The 16,573-nt window shown below is 43.4% G+C and overlaps 2 protein-coding genes across 2 annotated transcripts; one reads left to right on the forward strand and one right to left on the reverse strand.

Annotated features, from left to right (window-relative positions):
- Positions 1–715: 715 nt before the first annotated feature.
- Positions 716–2,888, forward strand: LOC119330422 (amino acid transporter AVT6E-like). Its single transcript, XM_037603530.1, has one exon. It carries the CDS (start codon positions 1,167–1,169, stop codon positions 2,625–2,627), a length of 1,461 nt encoding a protein of 486 aa, XP_037459427.1. The 5' UTR covers positions 716–1,166; the 3' UTR covers positions 2,628–2,888.
- A 1,076-nt stretch (positions 2,889–3,964) lies between these two features.
- LOC119329365 (U3 small nucleolar RNA-associated protein 21 homolog) lies at positions 3,965–11,830 on the reverse strand. Its single transcript, XM_037602404.1, has 19 exons — positions 11,553–11,830; positions 11,132–11,159; positions 10,938–11,038; positions 10,197–10,400; positions 9,866–10,109; positions 9,143–9,318; positions 8,676–8,758; positions 8,522–8,594; positions 8,208–8,273; positions 8,081–8,123; positions 7,672–7,811; positions 7,287–7,499; positions 7,121–7,205; positions 6,746–7,040; positions 5,758–6,016; positions 5,139–5,352; positions 4,777–4,994; positions 4,547–4,702; positions 3,965–4,333 (listed from the first exon to the last, which is right to left on the reverse strand). The coding sequence occupies exons 1-18, from the start codon at positions 11,679–11,681 to the stop codon at positions 4,553–4,555; spliced, it is 2,721 nt and encodes a 906-aa protein (XP_037458301.1). The 5' UTR covers positions 11,682–11,830; the 3' UTR covers positions 3,965–4,333; positions 4,547–4,552.
- Between the last annotated feature and the right edge of the window lie 4,743 nt (positions 11,831–16,573).

Below are 16,573 nucleotides of genomic sequence, written 5' to 3' on the forward strand. Positions count from 1 at the left end.
AGTGGTGTCGCTCCCCTCCTTAGGCGTCGCCATCTCCCTGTCCCTCGCATTGGTGTTTCGTTGTTGTCTTCGGATGAAAGGTTAGGTTCGGTTTCAAACTGGGGATGGGGTGTTCTCGACGTTGTTCTTCTTGGGGGTATTGTGTATGAAGACATGGAGTGGAGGTCATGTGTTGTGATCCTTTGGTGCTCGTTACTGTCCCAGGTTGAGCTTCAGGGGTGCTACGTATGTTGTCGTTGGTGCAACCAAGACGATGCCTTTCTCGAGACCGACCAAGTCTCGTCACCTCCTTGCCAACCGCTTTTATGCAATCAAACATGGATGGATGGCGCACTGATTAGGGAAATCAGCAAACTTTTTCAACCATTTCTCTCCCTTTTTTGCCGGGGAACCATTCCTCTATTCCAAAGCAGCAATGATACTCAACATTCCACCAAAATATGATCCCTGTAGAAGAATAAGCGTAGCAAAAATCCTTTTTGAGGAATTCGGGTGAATCGCCGCTGAATTGCACATCGGGGCGATGCACCGCGACACTGACAGATGGGCCCATGGCGCAAGATGGAAGGAATGAACGTAAATTACATCAACGTCTACGGTCTACGTCTACGGTCTCCCTCCTACCCGCGTGCTACAGTAGCGGCACACGGGCCTACTGGCCCCACCTGCCAGTGAGGTCGAATCCGCACGTGGTTGGTGCGCCCAACTTTACGCCTGGCAAACTCTTTCCTTCCCTGAAGAAAGGGAAGAAGAAGAGGGCTCAGATCTCTTCCCTCCAATCCATCCATCAACCCACCCCCAGCGATCCGTCTACCTCGCCAGGATCCTCGTCGACGTCGATCCCTGCTCCGGAAGAGCACGCGGGTCTTCTCCGCCCCGCTTCTTCCCCCGCCCAGCCAAATCTCGCCGGGAAGAACCGAGATTTGCCCCGGCGGCGGCGGGCGGCATTCGCCAATGCGGGCCTGTTTCCCGTGAGGCATCTCCGGCTGGGACGGCGGGGGTCGGGATCTTCCTTCCGATCGTGCGCGGTCCGGTGTTCCTGGAGGAGCGCTAGATTGGGCGTGAATCTCCATTTTCCCCCTAATCTCGGCGTCGGCGGACGGAAGGATTTCTTTGCCGCCGCCTTCCAATCCGTCGATCCGCCTCGGGCGGGCGCGCCGGGGACCATGGTGAACTCCAACTACTCCGCGCTACCGCTGACCTCCACGGCCATCGAGCTGCAGTCCGCCCAGCCGCCTCCGCCGCCCAAATCTGGTGCCTCCGCCAAGCTCACCAAGCAGGACTCGTTCCTCGGCGAGGTCGAGGACGACGATGCCGCCACCCCCGGCGAGCACGACGAGCTACCGCTCATCGGCGACGACGGCCCGGCGGGTCCCCCTGAAGGCTCGGGCGTCTCCGGCGCGGTGTTCAACCTCGCGACCTCCATCATCGGGGCGGGCATCATGGCGCTGCCGGCGACCATGAAGGTGCTCGGCGTGGCCGTCGGCCTCGTCTCCATCCTCGTCATGGGGGTGCTCTCCGAGGTCACCATCGAGCTGCTCGTCCGGTTCGCGGTGCGCTGCCGCGCGCTCTCCTACGGGGAGCTCGTGCACCGGGCCCTCGGCCGCCCCGCCAGCGTCGTCGCGCAGCTCTGCATCGTCGTCAACAACGCCGGCATCCTCGTCGTCTACCTCATCATCATCGGGGACGTCATGTCCGGGTCCCTCAAGCACATGGGCGTCATGGACCAGCTCGTCGGCCACGGCGAGTGGGACAACCGCAGGCTGCTCATCCTGTTTGTCCTTGTGGTGTTCCTCGCCCCGCTGTGCGCGCTCGAGAAGATTGACTCGCTGAGCCTGTCGTCTGCCGCATCGGTCGGGCTCGCCGTTGTTTTTGTGGCCGTCTCGTGCATGATCGCGGCGGTGAAGCTAGTTGAGGGCAAGCTCGCCGCGCCGAGGATGGGGCCTGATTTCAGCTCGAAGGCGGCAATTCTGGACCTGCTGGTGGTGATACCCATCATGACCAACGCCTACATCTGCCATTTCAATGTGCAGCCCATCTACAACGAGCTCAAGGAGAAGACGCCTCAGAACATGTACAATATCAGCCGGATCTCCACCGTGCTCTGCGTAGTCGTGTACGCCCTGACCGCCATCTCCGGGTACCTCCTGTTCGGCGACGACACCGAGTCCGATGTCCTCACCAACTTCGACAAGGACCTTGGGATCAAGTTCAGCACGGTGCTCAACTACATTGTGAGGATCGGGTACATCGTCCACCTGGTCCTCGTCTTCCCGGTGGTCCACTTCTCGCTGAGGCAGACGGTGGACTCGCTGGTCTTCGGTGAGCTCGCGCCCCACAGCAGGAAGAGGATGCTCTCCCTGACGGTGGTGCTGCTGGCCCTCATCTACCTCGGCTCGACCATGATACCCAACATCTGGATGGCCTTCAAGTTCACCGGCGCGACGACGGGGCTGGCATTGGGTTTCATGTTCCCGGCCCTCGTGGCGCTGAGGCTGGACAAGGAAGGGGAGTGCCTGGGCCGCGGAGAGAGGCTCCTGTCGGTCGGAATGCTGGGGCTGGCCATCGTCGTCAGCGTCGTCGGGGTTGTCGGAAACGTGTACAGCCTGAGGAGCAAGTCTGAGTGAGTGATGGATCATCAAGAAGAGCTATATTTGTAGGGCTTATTATACACAGGCTGAATTACCACTGCCAGAATACACTAGTTAGCAGGTACACCAGTTCCAGCTGAGCTGCTGAGCAAAGCTCATACTACACATTTTGTTCACCTACAGGCTAAAGAGTTGTTTCATGGGTGCTGGCTGATATGTTGTTGGTGGGCATTCTTGTACTTTTGGACCAGATTCTTTGATGTATTTTTTGTTCTTCTGCTTATTCTTAGATATATACATATACATGTGTATCCTGGGTCTACTTTCTGATCGAGGCAGCGAACCAACCCTGGTTTTTTCTACTGAGGTTGTTGTGTGCCTATGGTATGATGAAAGCTGCATTCAGAAAATCTACCTTGTTAATGAATTTTGCATTCAGAAAACCTATCTCTGTGCATTATGTGATGAATGTTGTTCGGAGAATGTATCTTTGTCATTCTCGTCTGACTCTGGATATTCTTGCAGTATCTTTTCATGGCTATCTATATTCTCGCTGAAACAGTTATACAGGCAGATTTGAGAAAGAGTTTACTCTGATACATATGTTTATGTGGTTCACCTATTTACACATCATTTCTCCAAGTGGGGACTAGAATTAAAGTTTTCTAACTTGAGAACCTTTGCACCAGATTCTTTGATGTACTTTTTGCTACTTGTTCTTGTTAGATATGTATGCATGTCTATCATGTGTCTACTTTCTGATCGAGGCAGCTAATCAACCCGGGTTTTGTACCGAGGTTAATTGTCTGCCTATGATATGATGAGAGCTGCACTCATAAATTCTACTCCTTACCTTGTTAATTTTGTGGCCCTGAAAATACATCTATGTCCATGATATGATGAATGTTGAGTTCAGAGAATGCAATCTTTCTCATTCTCATCTGCTGGAGCTTGTCATTTCAACTCTGGGTATTCTATCTTTCTTTTTAGAATAACAGGGATGGCTACCCGGCTCCATTGCAAGAAAGATGCCTGCATAGTCAGGTACAGCACACAAACAGTTCCTCCAGCTTACAACCAATGTTCAAAAGGAAGAACACCCTCCAGCCAGATAATATAGCACATAACTCATCAAACTACCAGATAACATAGCTTCAAGTGTGGACACTAGGCTATTCTTGCAGCATTTTTTCATGACTATCTATATTCTTGCAGCATTTTTTCATGTACTTGTAGATATCATTTTCCAGCATCCAATAGTCATCATTCTACAAGCGGTAGTAGTTGGGACCTTAATCCTAGGCTTGGAATCCGTTTGTTTTTCAGGACTTCTCAATCTCGAAATAAATCTTATTATAAACAAAAGGGTGATAAGTTCTTCGATAGCGCACGCGAAAGTGGACTTAAGGGATTTTAGAAGTCAAAACACCGAAGATGAACACGGAGGGCTATCACTAAAGTAAAATGCTGGATAAACACTTGGGGATGTTTCGCCTAACTGGCACTTGCGACATTCCCAAATATTTCTCGCTGAACAGTGCTCATACATCTGTATGTTACAAAAGAATACAGGAACAAAACTGTTACATCATCATCAGGAGCACAATCTGTGGTCATCTTTGTTAACAACACCGTATATATGCCTTGCAGCTTTTACCACGACGACGAGACGGCGAGGTACAGCAGAATGGTACAACAGCCACATGGACTCCCAAGTATGCATTGATTTCAGAAATCGGGACCTGTGGACCACAAGGAAATAGGATTTTTAGTCATTTGTAAGAGTTCAGAAGAAGCTGCAGGAAAACAAGTCATTTTCTACAGCAATATAGTGTATCGAAAAATCTCAACTAGGTGATGACAATGTTAGCGAATTGAGGTACAAAATATTTTCTAGCTCCAACTAAGTCTAGTATAACACTAGTTCATTTGGCAAACGGATGAAAAGAAATTACCTGCAACTAAAACTGCGAGTTGCTGAGGAATGTGACCATGCATCGCGAGCTTTGAAACATTTTGTCGATCTTCTGCCAGACCTTGCTCTGGACGTCTAGAAGTTTCCTCACTTTCTCCTGTAGCGTCGAGTGGCGCCGTATTGTTTCACCATGTATCTGGTTCCAAGGAAGATGAAATATACTTTAAGCACCAACTCAATGGGTTTAAGATGGAAAATACTATCACATACCTTCAGAAACAATTTCAGAACAGCTTGAACAAACTCGAAGTTGTTCCTGCAGGAAAGCTCATGAATGAAGTAGTCCAGCAGCAATGAAATGGAATGGAGCTCGGGTCTTGGTTCCTCAGACTCTTCCACCTCGTCGTCATCTATTATCTGTAGCATCCGTAGTTCCATATCTAAGGATGACGGAGATAGGCCTTTTAGGTAGTCGGTGAACGCTGAATCTGCAAAACAGATTCCAAGGTCAGTGCTTACTATGACGAAGATTGCAGCTTCTTCATATAGTCTCATCAATAGACAGTGAGAACCAAAATATCTGATGTTTATTTACGCGTTTTGCTTGACTGAAGATACTAATAAATACTTACAGCTCTCAAGTTCTCCACAGGATTGTAACAACCGACTGAAGTGGGAGGAGAGATCGGCCATCTTTTTATGACCTATGTCCTCAGTAGTGCTGCCGTCTGTTTCTTTACTGGAAGGAGGCTCAAACAATATCTCCCCTGAAAGGGATGGAACTGAGGGCAAGAAAAATGGCGCCTGCTCAGGTTTCTTAGGTGGCTCGATCGGTTTGTTTCGAACCTAAAGACACAGAAATGTGACGATGAGCACTTCCAAGTCTAGTCGGGCTTACGCACAAAACAAAAATATTACTTAAATAAGTTCTTCCTTCAGACACAAATAAGTGTCCATTAGGACATTTACAGCCATCAAGTGATAGCAATGATCAGCACTTCCTACTGTAGTATTATATTTGTCAAACTTATAAATTTACAATATTACCAAGCATTTTTTAATAGAAACTTCATGCTTGAAATGTTCATCAAAATATTGTCAGCCACAGTTAAAGTAGTTCTTCTACACATGCTACTATATACACCGCCTAATTCTCTAACTCAAGGAACTTGCATAGTTATTGCAAGGTAACAGGATTCGTTACTTTGCAGCGGAAATTTTCAGGATCAAAACGGAGACAAAATACATTACCTTTATAATGTCAAGATTTGTCAAGCTTTGCCATTGACTCCTTGGGAGTAATGAGAGTGTGATCATGTCTGGTATTTGATGATCCATTATGACAAAAGGTTTAATATTAGATTGATTTGAATCTTGTGATTTTTTAATGGGTTCTTCCTCCTCAGATCTTTCGGCTGACGAAACAGTTGGCAAAAGCACGTTCCGGACATGTTTACCACTTGCATAGCTATCAACATTTGTCGAAGGTGAGAACAAAGCTTGATTAACCCTGTCAAAATTATTAAGAGAAGTATGAGCTTTATATATGAGCTAAATAATAAATTGCAGAACAACAATAAATTACGTATGTTTGTTATCCATAATGGCAGAAGATTATGAAGTAGAAATATCTTGAGTTGCCTCTGCTGCATTCAACTCTTTGCTTTTAGGAACATTCAACTTCATGGAAAGCAAAACTGTAAATGTGTATCCTTAAATTGACCTTGTGAGGTATCCTGAGAAACTGTCCTCTGTGCATGAACAACATAAGGGCCACAATGAACATGTCGGAAAAGTTTACGTTTTTCAGAAGCTGTTCCATGTGGCAACCAGTCAGCAGCAACTCATAACTTAAACTATAAAACTACTTATATTGTCAATAGTCTTAAGCTCTATCATAGTTTTATCAACGGAGTGGAAATGAACATTTCAATAAAAAAAAGCATTGTCCAGTGAACTCATCTTTTTTAGATTGTGGGGGTAGTTGGTTGCTTGCATGCGTTTTATTAGATTGTGGGGGTGGTTGGTTGGTTGCATGCGACGGTATGGAATTTGAGTTCATTATGTACATTGGTACAATGTGGACTGAAAGTGGTATTTATTTGCCTAAATGAGATGTGCCATGATTAGCACAAACTACACCAGCTTGGAAACTCATCTTATGATATTTTCCTGAAATATGAAGCTACCAAAGGTATGCAAATGCACAGGGTGAGAACAGGAAACAATGAAAGCCTACCAAAGATACACGCCATTTTGATCAACATGGGTGGTTGCCAGCACATCCATATTAGGAGACATAGAGACGGATGTTATAGATACATCAACGCGCATCGCATCTATCTGTCTTGCTAAACTGATATCCCATATTCTGAGCGTCCCATCCATACTAGACGAAATGAGCCATTTCCCATCCTCACTGAAACACAGATCAGTGATACGATCTGTATGTCCTTCAAATCTACGGACCATTTTCATTGATACTGTATCAAACAATACAAGCACCATATCATCTGCTACAGTAGCAAGAAGACCTGCCATAAAACAGCAACAAAAAAACTGTTAATCATCCATGTCATCCTACAAGGGAATAACAAAACATGTTGAATATTACCATTTGCCCGGTGATATGCAATCTTAGTTACAGATTTACCAACATTGAATTTGGATTTTAGCTTGCAACTCTTAAAATCCCAGACCTGCAGGAGACAAGTCAATATCTGAGTAATGCAATCACAGTTTAAATAAATTGCAGCTGAAGTGCAACAGCGTCATCAAACCTTAATATCCCCACGGTATCCAGCACTAATCAGAGATCCATTTGTTGCATCACAGGCTAATCCAACAACTTCACCTTCATGTGCACATTGCAATGACAGAGAGCCATCAATGTAACTACCACGACTAATCCCAGATTGAAGGTTAAATTTTTCGATCCAACCACCTTCAGTGCCCAAGATAGTAAAATTACCACATGCACTTATAGTACAAGCCTGACAAAAAAGAAAAGGAATTTCTTAAAGAAGAGGTAGGGAGATACTTCTATCATTTAACAGCTGAGTCTTGGTAGTCCCAAGAAAGCTTGTTTTGATTAGCCCACGGTGAGAATTCAATACATTCTTGTAGTATACGGTCAAACATTCAGATTACAAAAACAAGCATTACCTTAATCAGTGACTCAGTCTCTGACGATGGTGTAAGAATATGTTCGCCTATAACAAAGTTCTGAAGACGCCATACATATGCCTTTGAAGTATCCGTGTGGCATGTAACAACATTACACCAATCACGTGCACGTATCTCAGCTGAACAGCAGTTGATTCCATTGGTAAATAAGCAATTTTATCTAAAAAAGATAACAGTTTCTGGTTTCTTTTCAACACTAGCAAAGGTGCACAGAATACTGGTAAGTGGTTTATTATGTGTTAACATGGAAATAGGTATGCCCTTTGCACCAAGTATAAATAGTAAAGATTGAAGGTTATCATGGTTTACTACTTTAGAAGAAATTACACAGATAGAAAAGCAGAAGAACATGATATGAACTTTAATATTGCAAGGACCGGAGAATTACCACAATCAAATGCAATAACTGGTTTTAGCTTTATCTCTTCCTCCTGCAGAGAAGAAGAAAATGTCAAAATCTCAACAAGGAAATGATGAAACGGAAGGCGATAAAGGAATAGTAACAAAAAATTCACCTTTACTCTAAGCTTTTTCGCTCTTTTTGCCACATGCCGCTGAGAAAGCTCTCTGCTTTGTTGATCCTGTCAAAAAAAGTGTTACTTCAATAGGATTAAAAAAACAGCAAACATAAACTCATTTTGCTCGAAAAGGAAAAAACAACCTGAGAAGAAGACAAACATGCAGGAATTCAGGGTAAAGACAAGTGTGCGGTGTGAAGTGGACACTCTTACTTCAATAGCACTTTGAGATGACAAAAAAGTGCAGGAAATGATAACAGGTGTGCCAGTGTGCAGCTGTAAAAATTAATGTTACAAAGGTTATGAATTACCTGAACAACTGAGAAAAGACGGAAGGCACGGTCTTGACCAGCGGATAAGATGAATTTTCCATTGCCATAGAATCTAACAACAAAATAGGCTGACTCACTAAAACACAACCGAAACAAAAGTACAGACGCAACAAACTTGGAGGGCATTAGTTACCTTATGCACCGAGGTGGAGCACTATGTCCACTTCGAAATCGTAACAGACGAGCATCTCCTTCATTATTATCAAATATCCACATCTGGCATGCAGTATATTAGATTACTAAGTTTCAAATGTAAAACCGAAATTAAGGTGTTGTGGCTAATTTAATCTCATTGTCAAAGCAAAGTATTCTCACACCAGTATTGATTTTGTTTTTCTTGGCTGATTTTGTTACTTATTAACCGGCCGCAAAGCTCGATTCTAGGAGGAACCTTATATGCTCCCGCCAAATAAGGCAATGTGGTATAAATAGAAAAAAGGGAGATGGTGTTCTATGTAACAGGCTAAGCGGTCAGGCAACATGCAGCAGCTTTTGACCTTCATATGTCACAGCTCAAGAGCTAATAAGATACAAAGGTTTTGTCCCTCACTACCAAATTACCAATAATGTGAAAAAAGAAGACAAGAAAACAGCACTTACTTTTATTGAATTATCAGCTGCTGAGCTCATCAAAATAGGTTCATTGGCAAAGAAATGAAGTGATACAATAGAACCATCATGGGCCTCCCTAATCACAGAGTGCAGCCTTCTCTTCTCAAGATTCCAAATGCTAATAACACCCGAGGAACCTCCAGATGCTAGAAGGGGTTGCCCATCTGGCAGACAAAGTAAATTTGAGAAAATAGCACTTAAGCTTGACATGTAGAAGCGTGAAAATGTGTATTATTAAAATAAAACAATGCACCTCCTTGTTTCAAACAGGGAGAGTCAAAGCTATATATAACCATGAAAAACACCTTGGTGGCAGTAATGTATCTACTGACTGGTCATAAAATTTAGCTCTGTATCCGTATTTCCACAATAAACTACACAGGCTCTAGAATTTTATTCAAGCATACCAAATATCATCGTTATTTAGTTTGAACTAGTACGCAAATCAGTAAAGGTTTCATTGACAAGTCAAATCTCCAAAAACTCATATAAAGAAAATTCATAAAGCCAAAAAGAATGTGTCAGCTACATTTTCTGAACTGGATCTCCGAATTAACGAATTTGCATCATAAATACGATATAATCATAATCACAAACCAAACTTGAGGACTTGAATAAACCAGGATTTGTTTGGGAATTTCATTACTGTCACAGGATGAGCAAACGTGAATTATAGAAGGTTGTACTGTATATCGTGTCAGACAAAATCACCTGTTCGAAATGACAGGGCAGTTACATCACCCCGAATTTCATGGTTGAAAGACATCAACTCTTCATCATATCGTATATTGTGAACATGAATAGATCCATCGGCGCAACCGACTGCAACCATATCCAGAGCAGGTGAAGAAACACAACAACGTACTGATGAATCCCAACCCTTAAAATCATATACTTTTTTCTTTGTGCTGATATTCCACAGCTGCAAGGGTCCTTCTTCACTACAAATAATGACCTGATGTATCAATGATAAACAGACTTGTCAACAAACACAAAATTCAGAAAGCAAACTATCTCCAAAGAAATCAATAATTGCAGGCACCTTATTTAGGTAAGTATCCGGATGCATAATGCAGGTTGGAGTAAACTTGTCTCCCAGTGATATGTTTCCAACAGGCTCACTGCTTGGTTTAGCTCCTCTGAAGGCCCAGATAAATAAATCACCTTTAATATCTGCACTGAGAATGTATTCTCCAAACAGGTACAGCATGTTGACCTTTTCTTCATGTTTAGTAAAGGTAACCACCTGATTTTTGAAGAGAAAACGTAAACATGAAGGCCTCAATACTTCAATAGTAGTTGATGGACATGATATAGTGGGGTCTGGATAAAGAGCAGATACTTTGCTCCTGGGTGCATTTGGTCCCAGGGTTTCTTTTTCAAACAAGAATTTGCAAATTTGCAGAAGCATGAAAAAGTTATATATGTAGATCGTGGTACGATTGATGTGTCCACTTGCAAAAAATGTACATTCGTGTGCTGTAAAAACAAGGAAGAGGAGCTAATATAGAAACTAAAAGTGCCCACAATTTATCTTTGTTTGTATAACCACACAATCAAACATGTTGTTTCGCAGAACATTACAAGTGCACCTATTATTCCACAATCAACATCTGGTTTCACAAGAGATCTACAAGTACATCTGAGACAACGGCATTTTCTGGTCAGGAACGCAATTTTGGAAGTCTGGAATAAGTAGCCAATAATCATTTCATTCACCAGGCACCACACACTTAGGGTTGATACACTAATTCAGCTATCCTAAACACAGCAATTCCCTTACCAGATCGGTCCGTTTGAAAACCGCGATGTCGCTTCCGTATGCAGCAAATGTGTATTCCTTGAAGGATGCCAGAGCGCGGATCTTCTTGGGCAGTTGAGGTCCTTAAATGGCAAAGAAAGTTCACGCACCATGAGCGGGAGAGGGAAAAAAAAACACTGAACATAAGAAACCGAGATACTGAATAGCAGGCTCACCGGCAAGGACCAAAGTGAGCTTGGCACACTGCAAAACAAAAAGAGAAAACGGCGTGATTAATCATACCACAAAATGGAAGTCGGCTGCATCAGAGTTACTCCTATATGTAAAGCCGCCGGAAACAACAGAAGACAGACAGGTGCAGTAAGACAGGTTTATATGAAGACAAAGCTCGACCGTAGGCGCAAGTCACATTAAGCCCGGTGTGGCGAGCAACCAGCAGGAATTCAGCGCTGAAATCCGCATGAGCCCCAAACGGAAGCTAATAACATCGCTGCCTCTAGTATACCAACCCTAAATACTGACGGAGAAGCGAGCAGCAGGCTCCTGCGAGCTCCCTGGCTATGACACTAGTCCAGTACGGTGGGCGGGGCGAGGGAGACGAGAGGGCGGGTTGGTGGCGGCGGCGGATTTGCTTACGTTGTAGACGTGGAAGGCCTTGCCGACGCTGACGGTGACGAAGGTCTCGGTGCCGAGGCGCTGCAGGGAGAAGGGCACGCCGCCGGTGGTGATGTACCCGATCGCGCGGAACGGCTCGAAGATCCCCATCCCTCCCCCGGCCGCGGCGGACGTCTAGGGCTTCTCTGGTCTGGAGCGGGGCGGGAGGATGCGCCGGCGGCGAGGGTTTTAGAGGGGGTTTGGGGCGGCGGCGCGAGGAGGAAGGGGGAGCAAAGGGTGAGGGAGGCCGCGGTAGGTCAGTCAGTTTGGGTGGTTTTGTTTGGGCCATGTGGTGGGTTGGTTGGGTGACTTGGGTCCAGCTTCCCTTCCCCCGGTCCGGTCCATCGGTGTTTTGGGCCAGACCCGACTGTATACAAGTATCGCAACAAGTTCTTGTGCTTTTTCTCCTAAAAAAAAGTCTTCTGCTTTTTCTCCTAAAATAAGTTCTTCTGCTTAAAAAAAACATTTTTATGATATAACACACACACCCTCCCTCACACATGATGAGTTTATTTTTGGCCAAGATGTATCTCGTTCATGGAAAGCAATACCCATCCGCTAGCACTACCCTCTTTCTCTCCGGCTGCACCAATACTACCCGGCTATACCAAGTTGCACACTTCCAAAGGGATTTAGCCCAGCTATTGCCCGACATGAGATAATCCTAGAATTCTGGAACAAGGGTGCACCGGCGAAAGATCGGTGGTGATCTCGTCACCGTGCAATTTGGGTGTCTAGGTGATTGGAACACGCCTATGAATGAGTATGATGGATTTAGTAATGTGAGGTTAGTGCTTCTTGATAAGAGGGTCGTTTGGGCTAGGGTCTTGAAGGTACCAGGCAACTTCTTGAACTCGGCATAGTTAATGGTGTCTACCGAATCATTGGCAGGTTCTGGAGGCTCAAGTTCAACTTTCGACAGATTTGTGTTGGTGAGTTTGTCTGTCTAACGATGATTCTTGATGTCAATAAGAAGTTGAATAGATTTGTGTTGATCACCAAGAGTCAGAAGAAGAAATACTATCAGGTGCAAGTGGAGAAGCTCCCGGGTTTTTTGTCTTTTGTTGCTTGTGGAGCACTGGTACTAGGAGTCCGCCACCGAAGAACATGGTATTGATGAGGGTATTTAACACCGATATTTTCCTTGAGCTTAACCTTGACATTCTTTGGATTATGCTACTAATTGTTACCATTTTAGGTTGTTTTCCATTGTTTCACTTTCTGTAGGATTTTTAGGTGCATGATATCTCCCTGGGACAAAGAAGAACTGGGAGCGAATTTCACTTGGAGGAGGGGAGAAATCTGAGAGGGATTGGACCGAGCCATTGACAATGCAGCTTGGATAACGAAGTATCCTTTAACGATAATAACAAATGAGCGTCATATACACTTTGGTCGCAACCCACTTATGTTAGAAAAATAATACAATGACGAGATTTAGTTCTTGAGATCCACTGGTGGGCACTAGTTCGAGGCATGTTGGTTACAGATGGAAACAGTCTCTGAGATCCTCATTACAACATGGAATCAGGTGAAGTTGGTTGGGCTCAACCCTTGGTTGTTTGCACTCAACTCTGTACATGTGACCATGAGATTCTCATAAGTCCAAGCCGACATATTGGCAAAACTGAAAAGGAGCTTCATAAGGTGCACTAGGGGGCAACTACGATTGAACGAGAGCACGACTGAGATATAATTCCATATTCTCATTGAAAACTTGATGGGTCGAGATGGATATATTGGTTACACCATGGGATAGAAAATTGGTCGGCATGGTTATCGGAACACCTCTTTTTCCCAAAAGGGCAACAACTCCAGGAGGAAAGAAACCAAATTAAGCACCTTCTTGATGATTCCGATGTTTGGCATGAAGGTATGGAACAACTGGAAACTCCACTTGTAAATTCTTCTCTTTTGACTAACCCATTATGTTCTGAAGTGATTGATCCAGATCAAATTGTTTCATCTCGAAATGGCGTGGGGCCGCGTTATGTATGACACCTTATTATCACCATACTTGGTTGAGGAGGTTCATATATCTTTATTTGATACCGGTGATTTGAAGGTGCCAGGTTTGCACATGTTGTTCTTCATAAACCGATTTGTCATATGTTAGGAGGATCTATCTGAAGAAGTATTGGATAAGAATTCTCGTTCAATTCCCAAGGGATGGATGACATGTAGGATCAAAGTAAATCGACTGGAGTGGGTGAATGGAAGATTTAAATTTTCTTCGGAACACTTAAGTCTCTCAACACGACACGGTGGAAACAACTCAAACAGAACAAGTTATACTTGAAGATAAACTAGAAGGGAAATAACTTGCATGAAAAACTAAGTAACACTATGCAAGATAGTCATAAAAACCGATGCTAGAAGAATAATCAAATGATAGTAGATGAAAAACATGCGAACAAAAAACAAACATATCATCTTAAGCATTACGAGGGAAAATATGAAGGATAAAATGTTCGTCACGCTGATGGAAAATGCTCAACAAACTTGTCAGATAGAACACCAAAAAAATTACACCAAAGAATAACATGATGAATATAAATATTGAAGGAAATGCGGTAAAAAGAAAGAAACAGTGTTGCTCGATGGTGACAAGTTATTTGTTCAAGCAGTTCACTCTCTGCAAAAAGAGCTATGTTTGGTTGGAGGAATCTCCATCTTATTCTCCTTGACCGCAAGTTCATCAACTTAAGTCAATCCACTTGGGGTGGATACTTCAAGGCAATATCCTAACCTTCACGGACTTTGTCTTTGACAAACCATAATAACATGTGGTTGCTCTAGACTGACGCCTAACCGTCTAGAGAGTTTGTAGTTATCAATAGTAATAGGCACAAGCAATCTCAACTTAGATCTACGTGATGCTCAACCACAGTCTAAGCTTTGCCTCTGGTTTTTTCTCTCGGTGAAATCTCTCAGAGGAGAAGGATTGCTCAACAATCTCACTCAAATTAGATGGAGCAGCCAAGCAACAATGGTTGGGAGGCAGCGACTACTTATAGCAGGAGCAATCTCGAGGGTGAAATGACCAATAGGGGTCTGCGGCCATGCAACGGTCAAACGACACGTATCCAACTGTCGGATTTCAAACTCATGCGTCAATTTTACTTGAGTAACAAGTAAAGTTGACTCACTTTTGTGAATTCCTCACGAAGCACAAAAGAACATCGTCTATGTCTTACGAGTAAAAGTAAAAAACACAACACAATATGAGATTTCTCTCACCCATAGGGTTTCAATTAAGCATCAGCCCAGAAAAAAGTCTCAACGCACTTGAACCCCCCTTAGTACTATAGTTGCCCTATGATTCAAACGAAGAAAATAAAACTATGAAAAAGTACAACATCTTCACACGGTCTTCATCCTTCTTCGCTGCAGATACTTGTTTCTTGAACAACACACCGTAGCAAATGCTTCAGCATAACAAATTTTGGGGGTCGTCTCCGACACGCAATCTCCTCGATAGCAACCATTCTTCTCTGCTGCACAGAAAATCATCGCATGAGTTTATAGCAAACTCCTCAATACTTCAGGGACTATTTTACTCACAAGCAAACACATTAGTTCCTCAATTGTTTTGTCCAACAATCTTCAAAACACTAAAGGGGCACTAGACTGCACTAACACGACACAACAATTGTTATGATCCCAAATGTGAAGTCCCCAAAGAAGGTCACCCAACTTAGGCCGATTAGTCCATGTAGTGTAGTATATAAAGTTATATCAAACATGGTGGCGACACATTCGAAGTTGATTCTACCCAAGGATAATCAACCATGCTCAAAGTGCTTTGGTCCCAAGTAGGCTCATTATGGACAATGTATTGACGGTCTATGAGTGCTTTAACACAATTAAGAACAAAATGGGGAGAACTATTGTTATAACTTATGTTCTCCTCTTAGCGTTCCACAGGGGCAACTTTTGCCTTGGTACAAAATTTCATACTCTTAACAAAAGGAAAAATGCTATAAAATATATTCATAGTTTACATCCTACAAAGTAGGAGTTGGCAATGGAAGAAGAAGAAGCAGCGAGAATGTTGTTGATAGATGTGCCCAACCGAGAATCTCCCTCTTGATTATTTTCTTGCTTCTGGCCGTTGACTCTGCATGATTAGGAGGACACCCAAAGGCCAAAGTGGTGTTTGATTAACACCCCGGTGGGTAATTCTAGTATGATGATGACCATTTAAGATGTCCTCAACTTCTTTGCGAAGTAAATATGTCGGTTCACGTCGATTTGCGAAGTAAATATGTGATAGTTGTCTTCTGACTTTAATTAAAAGAGCCCCGCTTCGGTACAACACCTTCACTAAATGTATAAAGGACAATATGGACTTTTGACAATTTATACCCATTTTTGTATGTATGGTGAGTCGCCCGCTAGAAGGTATAAGCCGTACGTACTCCGATTGGGCTGGCCCATGGACGTGGTCGCAGTAGCGTTCGCACCCGACAACGATCTAGTATCTAAAGAGAACAAAGCACCACCTCCCAAGGATTCAAACTTCGGACCTGTAACTCACAAAGAAGAGTTGCTAACTAGTCGACCTGAGAAGCGTTGGTGACTAACAATGAGCGCATCACTTTAAGCAGTCTATACAATGCATAATCCGGGAAGTTTTTAGATTTTTTCAATTTTTCCTGATAATTGTGAATTTTTGAAAATTGAATAATTTTTAGAAATACGAAAGTTGTTTGAACAACTCAACACTGAAAAATCATTTTTTTAAACTATCCTTTTTGACAAAAACAATTTTTGGAAATCCTGAACATTTTCGGAAAAACATGAACATTTAAGGAATTTAGAGAAGAAACATGTTGATGGGAAAACCTTCAAAATTCTAACAATTTTCCGAAAGTGTGAACTTCTTGAAATTCCCAAACATCTTCTAAGTTCTGAAATAATTAGCATTTTTAACATTCTAAACACTTTTCAGAAAACAAGAACATTCTTTGAAATTCTCATACATTTTTATAATTTCTAGA

Source organism: Triticum dicoccoides, chromosome 7A (assembly GCF_002162155.2).
Source record: "Triticum dicoccoides isolate Atlit2015 ecotype Zavitan chromosome 7A, WEW_v2.0, whole genome shotgun sequence".
NCBI lineage: Eukaryota > Viridiplantae > Streptophyta > Magnoliopsida > Poales > Poaceae > Triticum > Triticum dicoccoides.